Raw genomic sequence first — 27,191 nt, forward strand, 5'->3', positions numbered from 1 at the left:
GGTTCAGGGGAAGCAGTGACCATAATGGCAGGGGTGGTTGGAGCTTAGGAGTGATGGGTTTTTAAATGCTAAGTTTTGAAATTTTAAAGTTAATACCCAAGGCTTATTCATTCGATGGTTAATAGGATGTTGAATACTTAGTCAAATAATGAATTATATATGTGTTAGTAACTCATCAAAGCTGTTTATTCTTTAGACTTCTGCTTTGAAATCTTATGAGATAAAGGAAAGTGAGACATTAAATCTAATGGCTTCACATTAACTTAGCTAGTAATTAGCTAGTTGTGAGTGTGGCTTCTTTAGGGTGTTTATAATTACACTTGAGATCTTGCAGCCACTTGCTCACACACATCTCAGGTGGCAGAGGGAGTGATGAGAGTTTTCATAGATTGGCCACAGAGAGCTAAGAGATCTTGTGAGTCATTGTTAACTTGCTCACTCACATCTCAGTGAGCGGTGGGGAAATTAAACAAAAGGGGATACTCGAGATGTGGAACATGGTTTCCAGTAGATGCACAGAGGATTTTGAGGTAAAAGTCTCAGCACTGATATGATTGCCTTTAATCCAGCGCCTCAAACTGCATGAACGTCTACATCAGGATGTGTTTTTAATGCTGCTGGGTCTCTCCTGGAATCCATCGCACTGCATCTACTTTCTCTGTAGCAGACATGTTTTTCAACTTAAGCTACCAACTGTTCTGAGCACACAGAGTACCAATGAAGGTAGGGTATCCTGTGCTATCACACACAGAAAAAAGGCTTTGTTTATTCTGTTTGCTGCAGCTGCCTCTGTACGCACTGAGACCGGCTATGTTGGTATCATCACCACCTGGATAACAATGCTTCCCTGGCACCGTGCTGCGGCAGAGCCTGCCAGGCCATTATTACCGTCTCTCTGTGACTTGTGACAGCATTATTTGTAACAGATGTGGGATTATTGACAAAAGCCTCCTAAAACACACAGCAACAAATACACCTCCCCCTCAACCCACCTCTTAGGTAGACTCACAGCTCTAGGGCGGTGTTTGACAGCAAAGAATGAGATGGTTCCTTTTAGAGTCACGATTACTTTTATTTTGAAATATTATGATCCTTGAGTAGCAAGTTACAATCACCATATCGAGCAGACTATTTCTTCCCGCTGAATTACATCTGAAGAAGTAGATTGTATATTTGGGGTGTAGACTTTTAAATGCCAATATTTGTTCACAACTACAGCACCTAGGGATGAAAGATGGAGAGACAGGTGATTGTCCGTAACAAAGAGGCTCATAATCAGTTCACCAACAACTCTTATTTTAAAACAAGGTGATCAATGCTGCAGAGACAAATGTCACTGAACTTAAATATGTTGTCTCAGAGTATAGCATCCAAAAATGTCATGCCCAAAAAGAGTCAGAGAAAGTCTTACCCTGGTCATTCCAGTCCCTGCCTGCAGTCTGGGTGTCATGATTGACGACCAGCTAACCTTAGAGTACCATGTGGCCTCGATTGCTCCGTCATGCCACTTTGCACAGTATAACATCAGGAGGATCAGACCCTGCCTGACAGAGCATGCAACACAGCTCCAGGTACAGGCTTTCATAATATCATGCATTGACGACTGCAGCTCCTCACTGGCAGGCTTCCCTCCATGCACATTTAAACCTCTGAATATGATCCAGAATGCAGCAGTCTGGTCAACTCTGTTGTTCATTTCCCTCTGCCCTTGAATCAAACTCAAACCCCTTCTTCTTGCTTACAAATAAGCCTGGAATCCCTCATCCAGGTCTACACCCCTCGAAAGCCTGCTACTCTGCCAAAGAAAGGTATCTGGTTCACATGTCAACAGAGTCCTAAGCCTCTAGCAAGACTCTTCTCCTCTATTGTTCCCCAGAGGTGAAATAAATTACCCAACTTCATTTGATCTGCAGCCCCCCAAATCTATAGAAGTGAGAAACTTACACCCTGCCTTTGAACATCTTTACCATCAAGTGGAAGTTGTCCTTTCAAAATAAAAGCATGTTTGCACATAACGTATCATACTGTGTGTTGTTACATCCTTTGAACAGCCAAAGAGAGACAGAACATGTGGGGAGGAGAGTGTGAGTTAGACATGCCTTAAACAGTTAAGTATTGGGGTTGAACCCAAGGCCAATGTGTCAAGGACTTTGCCTCTGTATAAGGGGCGCCTGCTGTACCACCTAGATAACCTGGTTCCCCTTATTCCACTGTTCTAATGCCAGACTTCCCTCTGCCCTCCCACAGAAAAGCACCAAGACAGCCATGGAGCTCGGCAGGACGTTCGCCACCCTCTTCTCTGACATTTCCTTCAGGCAGAAGCTGCTGGAGACGAAGACGCAGGAGGAGTTTAAGGAGGCGCTGGTGCTCCAGAGGCATCAGCTGACGGCGACCAACCAGCAGCCCACCGCTCTGGGGAAGGAGGAGACCGACCCCCGCAGTCACAAACCCCTCAAGGTAGGCACGAGCGTATCCAGTGTGCACGACCTTTAGGTTTTTTTCGGCAATTCCACTCATTCTGGGGCGGCGTGTATGCATGAGATGGCATTATGAGTCATTCCTGGTGCCCTAATAATGGTAACTGAGGCCGGGTTGCACTCTCCAGTTTCCCTCCACATGTCAGAGTTGTGGTACTTTCTGAACTTTCCCATCTATTTATATCTTTCCCTCCTTTCACTCACTTTTTCCTCGTCTTCCTCCATGGCTCGGTGGAGAAATGAAGCTATGCACATTCATGTCCACATTTTGGATATCTTTTTATAACACCCACCACCTCTTCTTCCTCCTCCTCTTCCTCTTCTTCCTCTACGCTCAGCTTGCTTGACTCTTCCATCTTTTCTTTTCCCCCTAATCAATCAGCATCAACTCCTGCCAGGCCTCCTCAGTGGGTAAACGACCTTACATCTCTCACAGGCCTGTCAGAACTCCCCACCCCTTAGCTACACATGCACACACATGCACACACACTCACACACACCTCCAGAGGGTTTCTGCTCAATGCCATGGACCAACATCTCCTCCTAATGTTGCAGTTGACAGGCCAGGGCTTCCAGACATTTCCCCTTGTGTTTCTTTTTATTATTTTTTTTTTATAGAGGAGGATTTTGTTAGGTGTTTATCCCAGGGCTTGAAAGGCTCAGTGCCACTCAGTGAGAGAGGGATATGGAGACAGACAGATGGAGAGGAAGAGGGGGAAACGAACGGATGGTAGACGGGTAGATAGAAGGCAGGTGAAATCAAGAGGAAATGATGAAACGAGAGAGAAAAGAACAGAAAAAGACAGACCACCCGCCTTCTCTGCCTCCCTCCCACGTCTAAAATTGACATCAGACCACCTGCGAGAACACACCGCTTTCTTCTACTTTCAAAAAAAAAAAAAAAGAGGAGGCCAAATTGTATTTTTATGTTTTTTTCCTTCCCGTTGCCTCGCTCCATCGACCGTTCGCAACGAATGGCAAACAGGTGGACGGTAATTCCTCTCCGAGACTTTTGTTTATCAAACCTGAGCCAAAACCTGGTGATCAGACCTCACACACACACACACACACACACACATTCGCAGACAGAACACACACTGCCTCCCTTGTAATAATAAATGATTCCATGATGTATAGGGATTTAATGGATGAGCGGTCCTTATTGAACAAGCATGTGCAGGCTTCGTAAAAACTCTGAGAGAAGAAAAGAGACGTTGATGCTGTTGTTTGTTTTCGGGGTTGTTTACGTTGAGGTCGATGACTTTGTTCTGCCAAAAAATGTCAAAACTTCTCTTTTAAGGAGACAAATGAGACCGGAATGATTTTCCCAAGGGCAATCCTACTCAAACGGCGCTCTGTTTAATTACGTAACGCTGTGTTCAACAAGAAAGTGAAACACTGGATAATTGGGTAGTTGACTTAATAAGTTCAGTAAAGACTGCACATTCAGTCCCTCTCTTCTTTCACCTGCAAGCTTAACTCTTAAAGAAGAACATCATGTCTCTCCTTTAAGTCACTCGTCTGTTTTATCTGCCGTCCTTAAAAAAGAAATCAAATCTCCGATCCCTCGCCGTCGCTGTCATCACTCTGTCATTCACGATCATTCGGGGAAAAACAGAGATCTCTATTAAATGTACATCCAAATGTCACCCAGCTGATCTGCTTACTTTGTTTTGGCTTATGCAACTGAAGCTCCTCTCAGACTGTGTGGTTCAATTCGATGATTCAAATCAGCTTACAGAGAGCCTTCTGCTGGAATCGCCGGTGTATTTGCTGAATCATCAAATGGGAAATATTTAATCTAGAAATGTAATTGCTCGCAGTAGAGTGCATGATGGAAAAAAAAACATTTCTAAATGTGTTACATCATGTGGCTTTTTGTGCTCTGTTACCTCACTGAGGTTAGGTTTTTTGACCGCAGGAACTTTACCCCGGAACTAGGGACTGTACGTCGGAACTATGTTCTATGTTTCTACCGGTGGAACCAGGGTCTAAATCCGGCTGAAAGTCTCCAGTAACAGGGTCTCTGTTTGAACCAAAACACTGGCCGATCTCTGCCACGGCTTTTTGAGTTCAAAGGATTTTAAAGCCGTGTTGAAACGTCTTTGCTACTCGTGCTTATCTCCTCTCACGTGTTGATTCAGTCATTGCTTTTTCCATGTTTTTAACCGCAGGCGCAAAATTTTCACTTTTTTCATGTTTTTCTGCTTTTGGAGCACAATTTCAAATTGAAGAAAATTAATTTTTTCAACAGGCCCCAGGTCAACTTTTTCGTCAAATTTTTTAGTCGAAAATGTTTTTGTCCATTTTTTCAAATTTTGTATTTTTTAAAAAAAAAATCTTTTTTTTAAGTTTTTTTTCAAAAATTTCTTTTTCAAAAAAAAAAATTAAAAAAGTTTCAATTTTTTTTTTTTTTTTAATTTTTTTTTTTTAAATTTTATATTAAATTTTTTTTTTTTTAAGTTTTTTTCAAATTTTTTTGTCATTTTTTTTTTTTTTTAAATTTTTCCAAAAAACATTCACAGTCATTGTTTTTTCCATCTGTGATTCACTTGATTTCTCTTTCTTTCATTAGTTTTTATTTGTTCTATCATTTTTGTATGTGTGTGTACTTTTCAAAAGAAGAAGCTGTGATTCTCTTGATTTAGCAGCTTGTAACAGTAGTCTTCTCTCAGCCCACCGTGAATGCGTCTCTCCTGGTGTTACGGTTTTAAAAGTGACCCTGTAAACTGGAGACCTTCATCTGAACGTGTCAGTGTTTGTAGAGTTTACACAGCTGTTGAAACACAGAGGGAGTTCCTGGGAATGCAAACTAGTTTAGTTTTTAATAAGATTTCCAAATATCCTCATCAGATATTTAATGATCGTCTAAAGACGTTTATGAGGGATGCATCCAGCTGAGAGTCTCCAGTTAACAGGGTCGCTGTTTAAACCAAAACACCGGCCGATCTCTGCCACGGCTTTTTGAGTTCAAAAGGATTTTAAAGCCGTGTTGAAACGTCTTTGCTACTCGCGCTTATCTCCTCTCACATTACTTTTGTTTTTCACAATCTACCTGGGACTTCAGCCCACTGTTGAATCACAGACAACAATGGGGGCACAGGAACCTTTTAGTTCAGGGTACAGTAGTTCTTAGGGCTAAAAGACCCCGGAACTATTGGTCGAAATGCACCTTAAAAAGAAAATATGGACTTAACGGGAACAAAACAGATCAATGCTAAACTCCAGAGTACATGAGTTTAGTTAGTAATCACAAGCTTAATTAGGTACTCCCCGATCCAGATAAACATTACAGGATGAAATACACACCTGCCAACAATGTCTTTGCACTAATCAGGTTCAAAGTGTAACATTGCATCATAAGCCACAGGTGGAAGCATCAGATTTGCAGCAGCTATTACTCTCCTCGCCTGCAGGTGGCTCTGACAGACATTTCTTCATGTCCATGATGTTGTTAAGAATCCTTGGCTGTGTCCTTGTTGACAGTGTATCCTTCTCCCCTCTGTCCACAGTGTAAAGATTTCTTCAAAGCCGGTCGGGGGATTTACGAGGACTTGTGCCGCAGGCTGCCTTTCTACCCCTCTGACTTCACAGATGGTAGGCTTGGACGTGGACTTGTACTGAGAGTGAATCATCGTCCTTATTATGCCGCACCGGGGTGCCTCTGGCAGCTCTTCATTTGTCTGTCAGCCCTTTGCCTCAAATACATCTGTGTTGCATCTGTGTCACACCTGGGGTCGTCTCCTGCTCAAATGACTGTCTCAGATGTCTCACCGCTCACATATGTTCCCTTACTTCCAGTTATTGTAATGTCCCGAGTCATCAAAAAGGGACATTGGCTTTTACATTCTCATCGCAATCTCAGCACACTGTGGTTTTATTGACTCATCAAATCAGTCTCTTTATCAACACATGTCAAAGAAATGAAGACATGCTTCTCCACCTTTAGTTTTAGATTACTCACAGGACAGAAAAAATACCTCTGAGTGTTTTTAGTTGCTTGCACGGCCAAGGCTTCTTGTCTTACAGTTGACCTTGATCATAACATAATAAACAGTACAGTGCACCAGAGAGGGTTTTTAAGGAGAGTCTTCATGGTGGTTTCCCCCTCCATGCTTCTCCCTCTCAGTCATTCCTGCTTCCTTATAGCCGAACACATTCATTGGCGTGTAACAAAATCAAGATATTACTGTCTTATGAGTGTCACCAGATCATGATCATCTGATGAAGGTCACAGGACCAAAATCACTCACATCACATTAGAGCTACATTAAACTGTATTATTCAAAATAAAGAGCCAGAAATGACGGAGCCACAAACCCGACACACATTCTCATAAAAGAGCATCAGGTAGCATAAGACTTCACAGGAGAGTCAGTGAGAGTTCGTACTGGATGTTCCATGTTGCAGAAGCACTGAATGATGTACTGTCAATGTTTTTGTCATTTTGAAATCAAAGTGTTGATCCTCCTCTGCTCTGCGGTGAGGTGAGGTGAGTGTGACTCATGTGTTTCTGTTTGTATTCCCTCAGGTATAGTTGGCAGTAATAAAACCCTGCTGAAGTACATGACCACAGCCATCTTCCTCTACATTGCCATCCTCCTTCCCGCCATCGCTTTCGGCTCCCTGAATGACGAGAGCACCCGTGGCGAGATAGGTACGAGCACATACTTGATGTTGACGGGAAGGACACTTCACAGGGGCCTGAATGTCTTTTCACTTCAGAGGTTTCTGAGAATTATGTTTTTACAGTAAAGACATAAAACAAAGAAAACAAGCCAAATTAAGGCCATTACAAGGGATGTAGCAGTACCTCACATGATAGAAATCTGTATTGTACCGTATTGTATCATATAGTATCGTATCGTATTGTGTCGTATCGTATCGTATTGTATTGTACCGTATTGTATTGTATCGTATTGTATCGTATTGTATTGTATCGTATTGTATCGTATTGTATCGTATCGTATTGTATCGTATCTGGTCGTATCGTATCGTATCGTATCGTATTGTACCGTATTGTATTGTATCGTATCGTATTGTACCGTATTGTATTGTATCGTATCGTATTGTACCGTATTGTATTGTATCGTATCTTGTCGTATCGTATCGTATCGTATTGTATCGTATTGTATCGTATCGTATTGTATTTTATCGTATTGTATCGTATCGTATTGTATCGTATCGTATCGTATTGTATCGTATTGTATTGTATTGTATCGTATCGTATCGTATTGTATCGTATCGTATTGTATCGTATCGTATTATATCGTATCGTATTGCACCATATTGTATCGTATTGTATTGTATTGTATTGTATCGTATCGTATCGTATCGTATCGTATTGTATCGTATCGTATTGTACCATATTGTATCGTATTGTATCGTATCGTATTGTATCGTATCGTATTATATCGTATCGTATTGCACCATATTGTATCGTATTGTATTGTATCGTATCGTATCGTATCGTATCGTATTGTATCGTATCGTATTGTACCATATTGTATCGTATTGTATTGTATCGTATCGTATCGTATTGTATCGTATTGTATCGAATCGTATCGTATCGTATTGTATCGTATCGTATTATATCGTATCGTATTGCACCATATTGTATCGTATTGTATTGTATTGTATTGTATCGTATCGTATCGTATCGTATCGTATCGAATCGTATCGTATCGTATTGTATTGTATCGTATCGTATCGTATCGTATTGTATTGTATCGTATCGTATCGTATCGTATCGTATTGTATCGTATTGTATCGTATCGTATCGTATCCTGTTATATCGTATCATATCGTGTATTGCTACATCCCTAGCTGTTACAGTTTTGAAATAATGTTGAGTTGATACATTATTAAGACCAAAGTTGACCTTTGACCTGAGGCCTTACTGTATATTCTTCACAGTTTGATCCTTCAAGTCGAGTTGACCTAAAGAAACAAAACACTGACACAAAGTTTTTATAATTTTTGCCTTCCCAGGCAAACTGAAGAAAACAATCTATAAACCTTGATACAAACACTTCCTCCTGGCTGTCTCACAGCTCAGCTTCTTATACAAAATGTTGACTCTGCTCCTCCACGTCCCACTTTTTATACGCCGGTTTCTAACTTTGTCTGTATGTGCATTGGCCTTATATAGATTGGCTTCTCTAAAAACAGCTGCATACTTCTGCCAGTGGCATGCCCAATGAAAGTGTCAAAAACACACAAACAAAGTCTAACACAGAGGCTTTAAAACTTTATTTATACAGCACTTTTAAAACAGAATTTAAAACATGTTTTCATGGAGAAGAAAGAGAGACAGATGGAAAACTAACAAGAAGAAATGAGTGAATAATAAAAGCTTGAGACTACAAACAGACTTTAATAACTCTTTTTAAGATGTGGACTAGTTTGTTTTTCTAAGAGTGGTGGGGTTTGAGAGAAGTGAGGCAACTGTAGCAACAACATGCTTAAAACCTTTAAAGTAAAGGTTAAATGAGGGTGAGAATCAAAGATCTCAGAACCTTCATGTATAGGTGATGAATCTGAAATGTGTCTGAAGAATTGAAGCTTCAAATTAGGGTTAAAGAAAAGGTTTTGCATCATATTATCTCCAGTTTTTCTCCAGCTCCTCAAAAGACCCCGAGCAGACGCTCGTGCAAATTAATTGGAACCCATCAGAACTTCCTCCTGAGTTTTCTCTGTGTGTGTCCTCTCTGCCCAGATGTTCGCAAGACCATCATCGGCCAAAGCATCGGCGGGGTCATCTACTCGCTGTTCGCCGGCTCTCCTCTAGTCATCCCTCTAACCACGGCTCCGCTCGCCATTTTCATCAGCGGTAGGTTTCCCCCCTTTTTCTTCTGCAGCTCAGTTCAGTCAAAATACACTTATCTCCTCACAGTCTCTGCCGACGGGCGATTTTGAAAAAGGAGGCTGGGGTTGGGTGGAGTGCTAAGAAGATTACGTCAAAAATCAAGAGGAGGCACCCGACCGTGCAGAACAGCAGCTGCAAACTGTGGCGTCCTCATCTGCTCTCTTTCACCAGAAAACACCAGTGGAGCCGTTTAGCTGTTTGTTCACATGTATGCCCCCTAATGTGTGCTCCTTGTGCAGCAGAACAAAATGCATATCCTCAAAAACATGCATAATAATTCATCCAGGGTAAAGCAGCACATTGCATAAAAACATGTCAGCTTTATTTTCACTTCAAGGAGACAACAGCACAGAAACTCTTGTCTGCTACATTACCAAACATTGTTTTTTTGAGCTGGTAGGAATGTAAACGATCTTGAACGCTGGAAGCTGCAGAGTCAGGCAGTGATGAGGAAAAACATTCACCTCAGTGCCAAGATGTAGTTTTAATACCAAGGCTGTTTGCTGGATTTGTGGTGTGATGATCTTTAAAGTAAATAGGTCAGTATTGGGCTGAGCACATTCTCATGGGGATAATTGTAGGACATTTCTAACAGCCCGTCTGAGCAGAACAATAGCCTGTTTGTAGAGTCCCAACTCATCTGTGCACAAATCTGCTCAAGATTACAACCAAATCGTTTTGGTTTTAACAAACTCATTACAATTCTTCTTTGGTCCTTTTATGTTTGAATGAAAGCATGTTTGTGTGGACTTGTTTGTCTCTCTTTCTGAGGACCCGCTGGTGTTTTTTGTGCCGCTCAGCGAGGACATTTGAGCTTAACTTCTTCAGTGGTCTGTTTCTGGGTCAGGACGTGGTTTTAAGTGAAAGATTAGAAATAATTTTGGGTTAGGAGTAAGGGAAAGGGTTGTGTTCGGCATGTTTGATGGTTAAAGTAAGGGACTGGGAAATGCAATATAAGAACGAGAGTCCCCTGAAAGATAGAAGCACGGGTCTGTGTGTGTGTTGTAAGTTGAATCTGTCAATTTTAATAATCTCTTGCTTGATGAAGAAGCAAAAATAATCTCTCTGTTATGTTTTTATGTAACAAAACTCTCAATAATGCTGTTCCTCATTAACCTTTCTTATATTTTATCCATTATCTATCAACCCCTTTTTTTTTGGACCATTTATTGTTTGTCTTTCTGAGTCTGTTCCTTCGGTACAACTGATTCACCTCTAAGGGAACACAAAGAACACTAAGCTTATATTTAATAAATCTTTATTTTATTGCATTACACTGTTTTTCTATCAATGCAAAACACAGCTAAGACGATAGCATCACTGAATAATAAGTAATTAGTTACTACTATTTCAAAAGTGACTGAATTTTATTGGCCATTAGCCAGCTTATTACCCAGTTACTAACTTAAAATACAAACAAGTTGTCAAAAAACATTGATGAAGAGGTTATTTTATTGATTTAAAGTGATTCATGTTTACAGTTTTCTCAGGATTATGCTAAAATATATTTTCCCCAATTATATTTAAGTTCCCTATTAAGAGCCAACCTTCAATTTAGTAAATTCCTGGTTTATTCCTGTTTATTCCCGTTAAGAAATTCCTGTTAATTCCCATAAATTCCCATAAATTCCTGTTGATTCTCATGGAAAGTTTCCAACTTTGAAAATTCCCAGGATTTTGCAACCCTAGTAATAATATAATATTTTATTGATTACTTTTAAAATTTTAATTGGACAGGCCCCAAACTATTTAAGCAACCCTTTAAGCCCCTATGTGCCTGGGTGGCCCCTCAGGCCTGTGGGTGCATCTCTTCTGGTTTGAATCAAGATCCCTCCTTAAAACAGAAGGTGACCAACCGGGCCTTTTCAATCAGAGCTCCAAGTTTGTGGAACTCCCTGCCACTGACAATTCGACAGTCCACAACCTTAACTGCCTTTAAATCCTCACTAAAAACATTTTTATATAAGAAGGCATTTCTCCACCCCTAATTCTTGAATTTGCTCTGCATCCAGATGTCCTGTTTTGCTTCTGTCTTTTTTCTCCCCCCTGTTTGCACCATTTTTTATGCTTTGTAATTTCTCTGCTTTTTTGTTGTGAAGCACTTTGTAACCTTGTTAAGAAAAATGCTATATAAATACAGTTTATTATTATTATTCTATATAATATAAAAGTAATTTGTTCCGAGGGAAAGTAACTTTAGCACAGCTTCTTTTTGCCTCAGTACTCTTATTAATGAACACATTATTTTGCTTCATTAGTTGTCTGAAAGCAGAAGACTCAACAGCTGATATGTGAAGCACGACTCCAACAACATTTCTTGCAATCAGTGAGTTTAGTCCAGGAGCTGGCGTTCATTTGAAATCAGTTGACTGTTTGGATGGAGCGGCTCGTCCTCGGTCTGTTGAGGAGGAGCCGCTCCAGGCTAGAGGAAGTGTGCTGTTTGGGTCGGTGCTTTATGTGATTAGAATTACAAGTCTTGGCTGTGGATAAAGTTTCCTCTCCTCCACTGTGTTCTTGTGTTTCACGGTGACTGTTTCTATGTTGCTATCCCTACAACATGTACGAAGAAGTTTTACGGTGAATGATCAAGGCTATTAACGGCTGCGTTTGCAAATGAGCTCATCCCGACTTCATGCAGACTTTGTACTTTGAGAATAGCAGGAATAAAAAGCCCACATAATTCTGCATAAACATATTAGGCCATTTGCATTCATATATATAGCATATCAGGACAATTTCAGGAACTTTCCAGGAGTGCAGTGCATGAGAGAGAGCGGTTCGGTATGCTAGTTTGGTCATGTTAAATGTAAATTGGCAAAAAATGCAAATAATGTGTCAGTGAGCAGGAGTCGAACACAAACAGTACATTGGTAATAAGGACAAGCCACGTCTCAGATGTTACAGGATCTGTGTTTATTATTATTCTTTATTTGTCTCATTCCTGACACCCTCGCAGTGATTAGAGGAATCTGCGACGACTACAACCTGGACTTCCCAGCTTTCTACGCCTGCATCGGTCTGTGGAACTGCCTCTTCCTCATCCTTGGAGGTATCTTCAATGTCAGCCTCCTCATGAAGCTCTTCAAAAGGTATTTCCCCGTGCACGTACGATTTTTAAATTGAACTCACTTTAATTGTTTTTTTTTTTTTCACGTCGGTGGAATCCAATTTATTGAAACATTTTCTTTTTATCTTTGGGCGTGCTGCTTCCTTCTCTGTCAGAAAGGAAATGTTTTAAATTGGGTGGTCACACCGGTGTCTGCCGCACAATCACTGCACTCGATGGAAATTCTGTCTGCTTTGTACAACAAACACGGTTTTATCAATTTGCGGTGTGACAGCTCCTGTGTGTTCATTTTCTTTCACCAATATTTTAAAAGTTAGCAGTAAGTTGGGTTAGAGCCCGGATTTATCACTAAGATAAGGTTTAGCTTTGAGCTCTTCTCATGTGAAACATTTTTAGTTTTGCACTTAACTTCAACAACCTTAAATTCCTTGTTTATTCCTTGTTTTTCCAGGTCGACGGAGGAGGTCATCGCCCTGTTTATTTCCATTGCATTTGTTGTAGACGCAGTGAAAGGCACAGTCAAAAGTAAGTTCATCTTACTTTATTTGTTTATTTATTTAACCTTTATTTAACCAGGTGAGTTAATTGAGAACCAATTCTCATTTGTAATAACGACCTGGGCAAGAAGGCAACACAGGTGGCATGACAATAAATAAAAGGCAAAACAAAAAACAGAGAGGACACACAGAGAGACCTAGAGACAGAACAATACATTACACAAATATGACAGGAGTGAACAACTTAAAAGCAATTTAAAAGCAAGTGCAGAGATGTTGAGTTATGGGGTGTAATACGTTTTTGAAAGTGGCGAGTGGAATGACAGAGGTCATCTTTAGGGATTGTTGCAGGTGATTCCAGTCATTTGCAGCGGAAAACTGGAAGGAGGTGCGACCAAAGGAGGTCCGGGCTTTGGGTGTGATGAGTTTGATTAGTGACTGTAGATATCACAGGGTTTTACCAATGAGGGATTTGTAAATGAATAGAAATCAGTGTGTTTGTCTGCAAGAGTGGAGTGAGGGCCAGCTCAGCTGAGAGGACAGGTGACAGTGGTGAGTGGTGAATGGGGCTCCAGTGACAAAACGGATAGCAGCGTGGTAAATGACATCCAGTTTGTGAAGGAGAGTGTTGGAAGCAGACCTGTTGGCTATGTCACCGTAATCAAGAATTGGGAGGACTGTCTTCTTAACCAGAAGCTGTTTAGCAGAGTGTGTGAAGGAGGATTTGTTGCGATAAAGAAAACCAATACGGGATTTGACCTTAGTGAGTAGTGTGTTTATGTGTGCTTCAAAGCTTACTGCTTTACCTCTTCTTTTTAACCACTCAACATCGCAGATGAATTCAACAAACCCTCCATTAAGTCCTTATATATTTTAAACACATGAATTAGTGATTGTATAAAAGTTAGAATTGTTACAATAACTCACACTATATATTGAAATGTCAATATTTAGTGTGTTGCAAGATCATCATTATTTTAAGTTCGTCCAATCAGTAGTCGCCTGTTTGGACTTTGAATCAACTTGTTTTCACACAATCTTCTAGTCACAAGTGCATTATATAGTTTTCTAATTGTACGGCTGTTTTAGTAGTTAAAGCTGTTCAACTTAATCAGTGCTTCTGTTTGGTGTAATTACTTGAGCTACTTCAAAATGTTTCCTTATTCCTAATGGCAACAGATGGAGTGCCCAGTGGGGTAGGCTTCCCCTGGTTACGTCTCACATAGCTCTAAGTGTTGTGATGATGCAACATATAAAAAAGGTTTATAATAGGCACTGGTATAAAAGGTTTGAACCATGTTCCTGCATGAAGACTTCCGTTGCTGTCAGAAATGTGCAGGTTCTGTGCAGACGTGTAGCTCCTTTTAGTACCATCTGTTTTCGCCATCCTGTTCCCTATGGTTGTTGAACTCAGCATAGCTTTGTTACTGTGAGGTACAGACAGATTGACTGATCATGACCAACTTACCTGGACTTGTGCCGCCCACCTTTGCTGGTCCCTTTTTCATCATATACTGAGGAGTCTTTCAATGAAACCAGCACTCCACAAGATTTATAATAATAATAATTTATAGGACTTATAAAGCTCTTTTCTGGGTACTCAAATACGCTTTACATTAAGTGGGAAAAATGAAAAAAATTTGAACAGGAAGGTCTTGAGGTGGTTTTTAAATGAGTAAAGAGAGTCTGAATTGTGGATGTGTGGAGGGGGAGAGAGTTCCAGAGAGTCGGGGCAGCGATGGTAAAGGCTCTGTCCCCCAAGGTGCGATGCTTGGTCTTGGTGATAGGGGACAGGAGATTGGCATGGAATGATCTGAGGCGGCGAGATGGGGAGTGGGGATTTATGTCATTAATAGTGAACCATCGTTTTCTTGGATTGCATGATTAATACCTAACGGGCTAACCTAAACCAAAAAACTGCCTCTCACTGAATTTGAGGCGAGTGTGTTAGCTGAACCGATGTTTAGGATGCAGCTTAATTTATAGATGTCTGTACTCCTCAACTCATATCTGAGTCTTAAAATAAATCCTTCAAGAAATCCAGAGTCTTTAAAAAACTCTATTTCAGGTGCATTATTTAGTTTATTATTAGGTTGTGCAGCTTACTAATTAAAATGGCTTTCCTGTAATGAAGTGCACCTCTGACTGATTTTTATTAAGTCTTTATAAATAATCATTTAGTGTGTTCAATGAAAACTTCAATTTTGATGGATCTCTTCAAATCCAGAGCTTTTTATTTTTGAGCAAATCATACTTTTGAAAAATTAGATTTTCCAGTTATAACTAACAGACCTAAAAATAGACCATAAATGAAAGAATAAAAACATCTCTGACAAACAATTTAATCTAATAAAAGCAGCCCCCCCTCCAGAGGTCAAACCCCTGATATGTAATTCTGTCTGGCCTAAAAATAACTCAGAGCCTTTTAGTTTCCAGTCAGTAAGACAGAATAAAAACAGTTCAGATGTTACTGTGTCAGCTGACCTCGTGGCGGAGAGACTGCACGGCCTGCAGCCGTATCACGCAACCCCTGCCTTTAACAGCACCTCAGCTTAGGATACCACAAAGTTTAATTTCCCAAAAATGAAGCGACGATAGCAGGAAGTCATTTCCCTGGAATGGGATGTTGTCCTGTTTGGGAGATTGCCGGTGCTGTAGTTCAATTTTCAGAAACCATTTGTAAAATTACGCTCCAAGCTCATACGCCATTACCATAACATTAACCTGTGTGGTTCTGTCGACTCTCTTCCTTTCATAATATTTTGGAGTAACATCAATGAATACATTGTGAGGGTGCTTCAAGCCTCCTGAACAACTTTGTTTGCTGCATCACTCTCTCCTGGTTTGATGAAAGAGCCTGCAGAGCGAGCGAGCGGTGTGCAGGTTGTGTTGAACGCCTCCCCGGCACTCCTGTAGACTTTGGACAAGGTTGTCATTATCCAAACACAAAGAAGCATCCTCCCTACCTTCAACTTGATGCAGGCCAAGGGTGCAGACGCCATTATGACTGGAGGCTTCCTTAAAGTGGAACAGGACCAACACAGAGGAAAAGTCACACACTCATCCGCTCTAAGATGACTGTAAACATTTTGATATTAGCTGAGCCTGAGCCAAAAAGAAGTGCTGTGTACCTCCAGTATTTTATGTTCAGGTTGATCAGGTTTTAGCTGAGGTGTTCCTCACTTTTATGATGTTATATCTCCTTCAGCTCTGCCTGCAGGCTTTACAGCTTTACTCCCTCCCTGTTTTGCCCCCTCTCCCCATAGTGCCTCCTTCACAGACTTAACCCGGTCACTGACCCCCCCCTAAATCAACGCTGAGGTCTGTCATCCTCAGGACTGAAACGCACACCCTCACTTTGAATTTAAATTGCACTATAGAAAAGTTTTTTGCACTGTTTTAAACTGTATTTTATTATTTTTATTAACTTGCTAGGGTCTGAGAGAGAAACCCAATTTCAAATCCTCAGTATGTCTAGTGCAATTTATTTGACAATAAAGAAGACTTTGAACTTTGAACTTTTTTACAGTCCTCGTCAAACATGTCCCACTTTTAATCTGTTTGACTCTTTTTCTCTGCAGCAGGACACAAACAGTTTTGAAGTCTAAAAATCTGCCTTCAGTCCTTCAAGTTCTTGTGAAATCTTTGCTTTAAAGTCTGTATTAAATAATTACCTGGCATGTTGTGAGTCTAACTGATCATCGTGTTTCTCATTTCAGTCTTTCACAGGTACTACCACTCCCCAACACTGGCTAATAGTAGCATGGAGGTCTTCCCTCAAAACGGAGACCTGATCGGGGGAAACCGGAGCGAGACGGCGGCTCGGTTTGCCGTCAGAGTTCTCCCCGAAACCCTCATCCAGTGCACTCGAGAGAGGCCCGTCCTCTGCCTCCTGCTGATGCTCGGGACACTGTGGATGGGCTACACCCTCTACCAGTTCAAAAGGAGGTACGTGCAGCACTGCAGCACTTGTGAGATAAATCACTGGAGGAGTTTGAATTGTGTTTGGATGGGAGCACTCCCGGCTGGGACGGAGACTGCTGAGTAGGGCCTTGACTCTGTAGATTGTCAGGAATGACAGAGCTTGCAGGAACTCTTCAGGCTTCCACAAAGCTCCCTTTTTTTCCTGTCCAAGCTTCTCCTCCAGCCTGTTATTCAATAAGCATTAATATTCTACTTCTGATTGCTCCCGGTAATCAAATCAACCTTAAAGCCGGATTCAATTGTGTAAGCAGAAGGCAGACCCAGGTACTTAAGCAGTGTCAGGATTGCAGCCATTGTCCTTGTCTTGTCCACAGTAATTGTATTCCTCTATTATATGTTTCTCTCCACTCAATCCCTCTTACTCTCCCTCCCTCCCTCCCTCCCTCTCTCTCTCTCTCTCCCTCTCTCCAGTCCGTTCCTGCATGCCAAAGTGAGGGAGGTGCTGTCGGACTGCGCCCTGCCGATCTCAGTGCTCCTGTTCTCCTTCATCGGCTCCTACCTTTTCAGCGACATTGAGCGTCAGTACCAATTGTTGCTTCATACACCTGAGTGCACACAACGTTTTTCATGCCTGATACAACTACTCAGTCTAACCATGACTCGCTTCTTACTGCTTTTTGCCACAGTGTCAACAAGCAGTAGTGAAATGTGCTCCCTGGTTTGCTATTCAGAATTAATAACCATGTGAAGCGGTTTGACCAATCAGAATCAAGTATTTAACACAGCCAGGTTATAGGAATATAGGAATTAGGCTCTTCATCTTCTTAGCATCAGAACACTGCAATATTTTCTTGCTGTAATATGGTCATGGCTTTATTATTAACACTACTCACTAGTTCTTTTTTTCTAATTTGAAATGTATTAGTTTTTACAAACACTCAAGTAAAGACACACAAAATAAATAAGACAGAAAATGGACAATATAAGATTTTTAAAATAATGATAATAAGTATAAAAAGGGCAAATTACTAAAAATAGTACCAAAAGAAATAGACAAAATTAAATGAAAATGACATAATGAAATAAAATAAAATCAGTTCATTAACAATAATGAAGAATTTAATAAATAATAATCATCATTTAAAAAGGGGAAAATAAAAGAATCACAAAACAAACAGACAAAAAAAGAATATAAGAAAATAAATTAATAAATTAATAAATTAAAATAATAATAATTATTATTATTAAAGGAGGGGGAAATACATTTAAAAAATCCCAAAACAAACCAACAAAAACATTAAATTAACAGATTATTTACAGCAAGAAACAGTGTGAATATCACAACTAGTCTAATGAGAGAAACATATTATACACATACCTATACACACACATTTATGCACACATAAGAACATGTACACATATTAAAGACAAAATAAATAAATACAATTAAAAGATACTCACTAGTGTAAATCATACACCCTGGATTTTAAAGGAGCAGTGACCAAAATATGAATTAGATATTAAACTTGAAAAGAGTTGTGCTTTTAATTGTTGCATTTGTACTCAAATGAAAATTAAACACAAGTGCAAATATGGCCGCTGCATTGGCTTTTGTACTGACAATAATCCTCACCTTGAGTAACTATCCTGCCTTGAAGTGCCATCTCCTTGTTTTTCACTTATATCACAAACATACTGAAGATATTCTGCATATTTATGTTGATCATATCAGTTTTTTATCATCTCAACTCTTTATAAATCTCATTATTTATATATAAGATGTACATAAATCTTAATAAACACTCAGATACCCATGAACCTTTGCTATCATTGCATAAGAGAGACAGAGTCAAAGCTGTGGAAAATTCATCCATTTGCATCTTTAGATCCTAAACTGAACAGACTGATTGTGTCTCTTAGAATTAAAATCTTAAGTTTCATGCTCACAACAGAATTTTAAATTCTGTGATCGGACGCTTCTTGAGGAAATATTTAAGGCTCCACATTTACTTCAATCTTTATTTTTTTGTGTGTGTTGTATTTTTATCATCACAACAAGCTCTGCTTCTCAACCGAACAATCTAAAAATCTGACTCACGTATGCTGGGTTTAAAGTAAGAAGATGTATGGTCTTTTAATTTGTAAGTACATTTGAGGCAACAGTGGTGCTTTTAATCTAAGCCCAGCATCTGTTGAAGTCAGAGTTTTAAACCATTAAATGCAGATACAAGGGGAAGTAATTGTACAGAAAGTGTCTGTAATCAGCTGTCTTGTTTCTGCAGAGCCGTCCTGCAGGGGTTTGTTTCCACTTTGAGGTTTTAGATTCTTCTGAAAGGCTTCAAATTATATCCAGTTTACATCTGAGACAGCCCGCCAGATTGTTCCTACTTAACGCAGAGTCTTTACTGTCTTTCAAGCTCCTGAATCAAGGCCCACTGCAAAACACTTTGTATATTTCAGTTTGTCTTCTCTATTGTCAAGCTTCATTTTAAATCTCCAGTCACTCTTGCCAAGGCTGCAGCTGTTCTGCAGGGGTTGACTCAGAAAACACAGACACCAGCGCCAAAACCCTCGAGTGAATTTCAATTTAAGTGCCCGGCCAATTTTCTGTTCTTTTACCTCCTGGGACAATAAGTCATAAGATAATAGAGCCATTATTGTATTGTCATTCCTTCCTAAATTTAACCAACCGCACTTAATTCAGCAGCATTAGGGAGGATAGAGTCTTAAATTAGACATCCGGCATTGAGAGACGATCCAGCCACTCTAAGAAAACAACTGTTGGTGTAAAAACATGAATCATCACAACATTTAAAGACATAATTATGTTAGTGAGGATGGAATCTACTACATAGTCGTGTGTTAGTCAAAAAGTCTTAATAAGATGGTATTCCTTTAACCAGTTAGTCCACCAGGGGCCCCATGAAGCCCTTGAAGCGGACAGCGTGGGCTCAGATATGTCATCCCCAGTTTCCTTCTCTCTCCACTGTCTTATCCTCCAAATGAAAGCCCACCAAAAATAATCTTTAAAACATTTCACCCACTGGTATTTACAACTTGGCTTAAATAAAGATGTAGTTAAGTAGGTCATGTCCTAAACTACAGTTGCATCACATGCACTGCAGTCAAAGTATCTGGACTAATCTCTAAGTAGCTATGAAGATGTTTTTCATAATCAGTTAATCTGCAGAGTCTTTCCTGGATAAAATCAATTTATCAAACACAGAAGCCATGGAAGAAACTGCTAAATGTGACCACTGACTGTATAAAGAGTTGGACGACACGCCTTCATCTTCTTGCATTTTAAAAAAGCAAAGCCAAAGAAGCGCCTAAATGGTTGCTGACACATTGGGATGGTGACATTTTGCAGCCAGGGGGATGCCAAAGCAGTAGCATCAATATTTAATTGCAGATAAAACAGGAAACATGTTTAAGGATGTGTATTTTGATTCTCTAGTTTGACCCATGTCCCATCTGTTTCAATGGAGGAGTTTGGCTTTACAGCATAAACTGCAGCTGGTCAATAAGAGGAGCTTTTTAAATGTTTTGACTCCACTTTCGAGGAGCAGTTGTGCCGTCCTTTTTTTTTTTGTTAAGTTATATTTCTGGGCGTTTTTGCCTTTCATGGACAAGACAGCTGAAGAGAGACAGGAAATGTGGGGAGTAGAGAGAAGGGGTGGACATGCAGCAAATATTTAAGGTCGGGTATCGAACCTGCAACCCCTGCAAAGAGGACTCTAGCCTCTGTTTATGGGGTGCGTTCTTAGACCACTGGGTCAACGGCGCCTTTGCAGTCCACTCTGTAACACAGTCTCAGAATTTGGCTGAGAAAACAGCGAATTTTAATCATCAAGAGGCGAGAATAGGCGTATGTTTGTTTGAAATATGCTGATATAGATGGAGTTACCATTTGCTGTCAGTCCACCTCATAACTGGTTCATTGATTCATCCCGTCAGCTCCAGGTTAATCTTCTTCTCCTTCTTCTTGGTTCAGTTCCGGTGTTCAAGGTTCACGACCGCCCCGTCTTCAACGTGGCTCCGTTCGAGCGTCTGTCTGCGATGAACGTCCTCAGCGCCATGGGCCTCGGCTTCCTCCTGGCCCTCCTCATCTTCATCGACCAGAACATTGTCGTCTCACTGACCAATGCTCCGGAGAACAGGTAGAGCCATGAGCTTGATTTACCCGCCATGTTGTGTGTGTTTTTTATCCCCTTGAACATGACTAAAGTAGAAATGACAGAAAGAAAGAGAAAACAGAAGAGAGGGTGACTCATCCTTTTGCCTTAACTGGCTTAAACTCTTTCTATGACTCTTCAAAAAAAAGCACCAAGGACCTTTGGGGATCCACTCATCCCACTTTTAGATCTGCTGAAACCAGATATTTGCCGGTCTGATAAGGAGAGAAGAGGAGCTGAGCCAGAAACTTGACATCTGAGTCAAACTGTCAGAGTAAGGGAGCTCTGAAGAAGCCTCAGAGCCAAAACACAATGTTGAGCTTTTACCCTGTTCTGATGAATTTGCATTGGACGGGCCAATATCGAGCCATCAGCCATTTACTCGTCCCAGAGTGGAGATCTATAATGACAGAATCCAAACCCTTTTCATCTAATCTGCATTTTGGACGGATATTAATTGGATCTAAGAGTCACCGGAGGGCAAAACAACAGCTGCCTTAGAAAAAGTTCAGTTAATCAAGAGTACTGATCTGTTCTACACTCTGTAGTGTTTATACTGTTATCATCATATTTGTTCAACACTCAGAATTCAACCTGACATTAAACTCAACTCATTTTTATTTATATAACACTTTTCATACATTCAAGCGTGCAGCTCAAAGTGCTTCACAAAAGAACAGAGACAAAAAAAACAGCAACAGAAAAAATGGGGAAAAGAGTGATATAAATACTTTATTTAAAATAAAATAATTATGATCAATGAAATAAAATAAAATCAGAGAAATGTCAGAAAAATAAGATAAAATCAATAAATTTAAATGAGTGAAATATCAGAAAAATAAAATAAAAAAGTAAAATAAAATCAGAGAAATATCAGAAAAAGAAAATAAAATAGAATCAGAGAAATATCAGAAAAAGAAAATAAATAAAATAAAACAAAATCAGAGAAATTTAAGAAAATATTAAATAAAATCATTAAAATAAAATCAGAGAAATATCAGAAAAAAAATAAAATCATTAAATAAAATCAGTGAAATATCAGAAAAATAAAATAAAAAAGTAAAATAAAATCAGAGAAATATCAGAAAAAGAAAATAAATAAAATAATACAAAATCAGAGAAAATTTTAAGAAAATATAGAATAAAATCATTAAAATAAAATCAGAGAAATATCAGAAAAAAAATAAAATCATTAAATAAAATCAGTGAAATATCAGAAAAATAAAATAAAAAAGTAAAATAAAATCAGAGAATTATCAGAAAAATAAAATAAATAAAATAAAACAAAATCAGAGAAATTTAAGAAAATATAAAATTCAATTAATTAAATCAAATCAGATAAATACCGAAAAAAAATTTAATCAGATAAATATCAGAAAAATGAAACAATGTAAAAATAAAAGATATCTAAAATATTACATAAGCTATGATAAAGAAAAGCAAGAGACCCCTGTTTGCTGTAAGGGCAATAAAAAGCTGATGACAGTTTTCCCTATTCAGCTCTCACTAATTAAGTGTCATTTGCCTAAGAGCAGAAGTTGTGGTATTTTATTTTACTTTATTTTTTCCTCTATTTTATAATTTTTTCCACTTGCGCACATTTTCTTTGAACCAATTCTTTGTTTTTCCCGTCAGAATTTCAAATGAAAATGTGTCATTGTATTTAGAATTCACGTAGACTTAGATATCTTTCAATATATATACCACTCAAACATTTTTGGATGTATGTGAAAAGAAAAATATCAAGAAAGGTCATTTTAAACACAAACAGAAGTATCTCTAAAGGAGAGTCACAGAGAAATCTCACCTTAAAGGGCAGCAACATTTGGGGTCTGACATGAGTGAGAGTGTGGATCCTCTCCAGTATGTTCAAGAATCTTAGAACAAAACAAGTATGGCAAACAAATGAAACAAAAACAAACACTTCAGAGGATGTTCTTGAAGCCGGCTCAGTCTCCCCCGAGGATTATGTTCCCGCCAATCACAGAACCCATCTGCAGTCGCTTCATGCAGTGAGCAACTTTTCAGGGCTTCCAGTGCAGCCAGGGGTCGGGGATAAAGGACTCTCAGCCACTACGTCCTTTTGCATGTGATGCTTCATTTACGGTCTGATTAACAACATAAGAAGTGAGGATGGAGTCGGTGTTGAGAAGCGTTAGCTGCACTTACATGCAGGTATCTGTTTAAATTGTCATTAAATTGCTGCTAATGGGTTCCAAGATTGCATTACACTTGCTCCATTATGCTCTCCACATGGACTGTTTTCCAGCCAATGCTCACTGAAATGATGATGGGCCAAACTTCTATCACTACTCAGAGTAACTAGTACACATCTGATACCAAAGTCTGGTCCTGCACCTTAAGAAGAGAATTGTAGCCTTTCCGGACATTATTGGGCAAGATGCAGTCAGAGTCAGAGTCCAGTCAATCAGACTCAAGTATTCTCAGATAGAAAAAGCCCAGTTATAGTTTAAAATAAGGCCCATGTGCAACAAAATACCAAACATAAGTGTTCTAAAATCACCGTCCAGCTAAAGGTAACATCTGTGTGAACCGTGGACGCTGCTCTGTAAGATTAAAGAGTCGATTACAGAGCTGCAGACTCACACCTGCTCTCACACTGCGTATTGATAGTTTTTAAGTGAACCTCTACCTGAACTCATATTCAAAGGCTCATTTACACACACACACACACACACACATTCACACACAGCAGCACTGCCCTCCCCACAGACCCGACTGCAGAGGCAGAGGGAAGGTGCACAGCAGTGATCCCTCACTAACATGAGCAGAGAAAATGTTTGTCGGCACGGTAAAGGTCGCAGTCATCCTTTTTCTGTAACGCTACTGTAATGTCACGCTCGGCTTATGATGTCATCACCGCTGACATATCGGTCCACGATTGAGAACATGAAGGATGGCACGAACACGGAGGTGAATTTGAGTCTCATGTTGAACAAGTTGAAATAGTGAAAACATACGAGTGAGTTTATTCAGTTTGTGATGAAGGGCAGAGCGAACCTGAGGAGCATGATGCCCTTTGTTTGTGCCCATGTGTGTGTGTGTGTTGCTGCTGTCACATGTGTGTGTGTGTGTGTGTGTGTGTGCTCACCTCTAAACACTAGGGGAGAACGGGGTTGGTTGTCACACTTTTTACTGTTTCAATAGTCATTCCTACATTAAATTAAAGCTTAAGGTGTTTGCTTGAAATGTGTATCCCTGTCATTTTCCAACTCATTGTAACAAAGAGGCAATTAACTATCACACACTATGGGGTTGGTTGTCACACACTATGGGGTTGGTTGTCACACACTATGGGGTTGGTTGTCACACACTATGGGGTTGGTTGTCACACACTATGGGGTTGGTGGTCACACTATGGGGTTGGTTGTCACACACTATGGGGTTGGTTGTCACACACTATGGGGTTAGTTGTCACACACTATGGGGATGGTTGTCACACTATGGGGATGGTTGTCACACACTATGGGGATGGTTGCCACACACTATGGGGTTTGTTGTCACACTATGGGGTTAGTTGTCACACACTATGGGGATGGTTGCCACACACTATGGGGTTGGTTGTCACACTATGGGGTTAGTTGTCACACACTATGGGGATGGTTGTCACACTATGGGGATGGTTGTCACACTATGGGGTTGGTTGTCACACACTATGGGGATGGTTGTCACACACTATGGGGATGGTTGTCACACACTATGGGGATGGTTGTCACACACTATGGGGATGGTTGTCACACACTATGGGGTTGGTTGTCACACACTATGGGGATGGTTGTCACACTATGGGGTTAGTTGTCACACACTATGGGGTTAGTTGTCACACACTATGGGGATGGTTGTCACACTATGGGGTTGGTTGTCACACACTATGGGGTTAGTTGTCACACACTATGGGGTTGGTTGTCACACACTATGGGGTTGGTTGTCACAATGGTATTTCAATGGGAAAAATCTTTTAAAGAAGGCAAGTTTAATTAAATCTGAAAGTTTAATTGCACTGACAAGTGATAGGCCTTCATAACTTAATGCATTTTAACATAAAATGAGGACCATGAACAGGAAACACATCTTTAGGGCAGCCTATATAACAACATACAGAACAAAAGAAACAGGCCGAACAATAACGGCCTACTCAACTAGGCTACATGCAGTCACTGTCTGAGTTACAGTGATGGCAAATGCAGGGTCTGCGCACTCCAACTCATTCCACCATGCATGATTTTGCCAACATAGGGGTTGGTTGTTACATGTGACAACCAACCCCAAAGAGAATGTGACGACCAACCTCGACTGGATTTTTTTGCTAGCATCAAAGCTAACAACCATCTAACAACTATTTAGCTAGCTAATAAAAATCTAAACTATAGCTTTCCCCTCACACTTTGTAAGGGTAACACTTGTTTTGTTATAAACCCATCGTTTAAAAACCTAGAAGAAAAATACTGAGGAGCTGAATATTTACAATTTGACATGAAAAACACAAAAAGTCCTCTCACCTCAAGTTCAGCTGTCTTACTCCAGAGAAGACTATGTTGGTGAGCTCTGATGATCCTAATTCTGGAAATGTCCATACCCCAATTTGAGAGACAGCGCCCTCTTGTGGTGAGATATAACAAATGTGTCAACCAACCCGTGTGACAACCAACCCCGTTCTCCCCTACTGCATGCAAATTCTCCTTTTCCATCCATGTGTGTTTAAAATAATGTTTGTTTTGTCTGGTTGATGTGAGTCTTTGTGTTGTCGCCGTTCTGCCACAGAGTGTAACGGTTGCGTTGCTCCTCAGGTTGCTGAAGGGCACGGCGTATCACTGGGACCTGATGCTCTCCGGGCTCATTAACATACTGATGTCGGTGCTGGGGTTGCCCTGGATGCACGCAGCCTTCCCCCACTCCACCCTCCATGTGCGCCAGCTGGCTTTTGTGGAGCAGCGCGTGGAGGGGGGGCACCTCTACGAGACGTGAGTTTACCCGCCTTCTCATCGCCGGTGCTAATCAGACGCTCAATTAAAGGTCGTCTTCAGAGCACGCAGCGACTGTAATTTTGTGTTGCAGGCTACTGTATCCTGCGCTTCCCTGATTGCATGATTACTATGTAATTAACCATTTTCTCTCTGGGTGAAGGAGGTAAGGGAGTTTTTAAGAGACGAGAGGATGAGGTTCATCATTCCTCCCACATGGATACTTGCTAAAGCTATAGTTAGCATGCACTCAGGATTTCTTTAGTAATCAGGAGTGATACGTACGGCATAGGGTGCAATCATCCATAAGGAAGAGGAGGAGATCTGATTAGACATATTAAAAGTAGGAAAACATGTAATTACAAACTAATTGTATATGAAGAAGTTATCACAAGCAGCAGGTCACAACCTTTTTAATGTGTCAATGTTTAAAGAAGAAGTGGGGTCCTTTGTGCAGCAGGAGGAAACCCCGCACAGTGCTTCAGTGAGAGATTAGACAAAGATGAAAGAGGCGTTGAGAGTGAGACCAACATGAAGATGAATAAATGAAAGTCTCATGAAGGCGAGTTTTAAAAGATGCTTTTTGAGTGTGAGCCCAAAGGGAGAGAGACCAGAAGTTTACCTCCTTCAGTTGGAGAGTTGTGAAGCTTTCAGGCAGAGAGGTTGTTTTTATTAGATTTTTACAAGTGTGAAGAAGTATATCTGTTCAAATAAAGACAGAGTATAGGAAGAATAGTTCATAAAGTTCATTATTGATGAGGTTCTGCTAGCTTTGAACTTCTGTTCTAAAGGCGTGAAGCAGCATTTCGCAGAACATGCTTGGTAGAAATGGAATATCATCTTCATATGTATGTTTAATCACCTGTTGATCAAGAGTGAGATTTTGTTTCAATAAAGGAGCAGTCCCCCTCCAGGCTCAGATAGTTTGTACCATAGACTGTATAAATAATGGACATAGTATCCGTGACGTCACCCATATGTTTCTGAAGTGCTGTTTTGAGGCCAATCGGCGGCGGCGGCAGCCATATTGCTGCTGTCGTCTTGGTATGTAAAGAGGCGGGCTTTGAGCCTCCTCGCCAACAGCTACAGTGTTCCCTCCTGTCAATCAAGTCAGCTGTGCCTCTCATTGGAAGACTGGTAATCTCAATATCATTGAAATTCGAGAAATGATCCAGACTACACTTGTCTATTTCTGCTGTAA

General features: G+C 40.2%; 1 protein-coding gene across 2 annotated transcripts in view; it reads left to right on the forward strand.

Moving 5' to 3' along the window:
* The window catches only part of slc4a11 (solute carrier family 4 member 11), a 158,525-nt gene that overhangs the window by 124,243 nt on the left and 7,091 nt on the right, over positions 1-27,191 (forward strand). For both annotated transcript variants that reach the window (XM_034675881.1, XM_034675882.1), the window contains exons 8-17: positions 2,248-2,457; positions 5,990-6,074; positions 7,009-7,134; positions 9,196-9,309; positions 12,302-12,434; positions 12,864-12,937; positions 16,629-16,857; positions 17,305-17,411; positions 20,828-20,993; positions 25,817-25,990. In XM_034675881.1, coding sequence (XP_034531772.1) covers positions 2,248-2,457; positions 5,990-6,074; positions 7,009-7,134; positions 9,196-9,309; positions 12,302-12,434; positions 12,864-12,937; positions 16,629-16,857; positions 17,305-17,411; positions 20,828-20,993; positions 25,817-25,990 — 1,418 coding nt within the window. The remainder of the gene's footprint in view (positions 1-2,247; positions 2,458-5,989; positions 6,075-7,008; positions 7,135-9,195; positions 9,310-12,301; positions 12,435-12,863; positions 12,938-16,628; positions 16,858-17,304; positions 17,412-20,827; positions 20,994-25,816; positions 25,991-27,191) is intronic.

This window comes from Notolabrus celidotus, chromosome 22 (assembly GCF_009762535.1).
Source record: "Notolabrus celidotus isolate fNotCel1 chromosome 22, fNotCel1.pri, whole genome shotgun sequence".
NCBI lineage: Eukaryota > Metazoa > Chordata > Actinopteri > Labriformes > Labridae > Notolabrus > Notolabrus celidotus.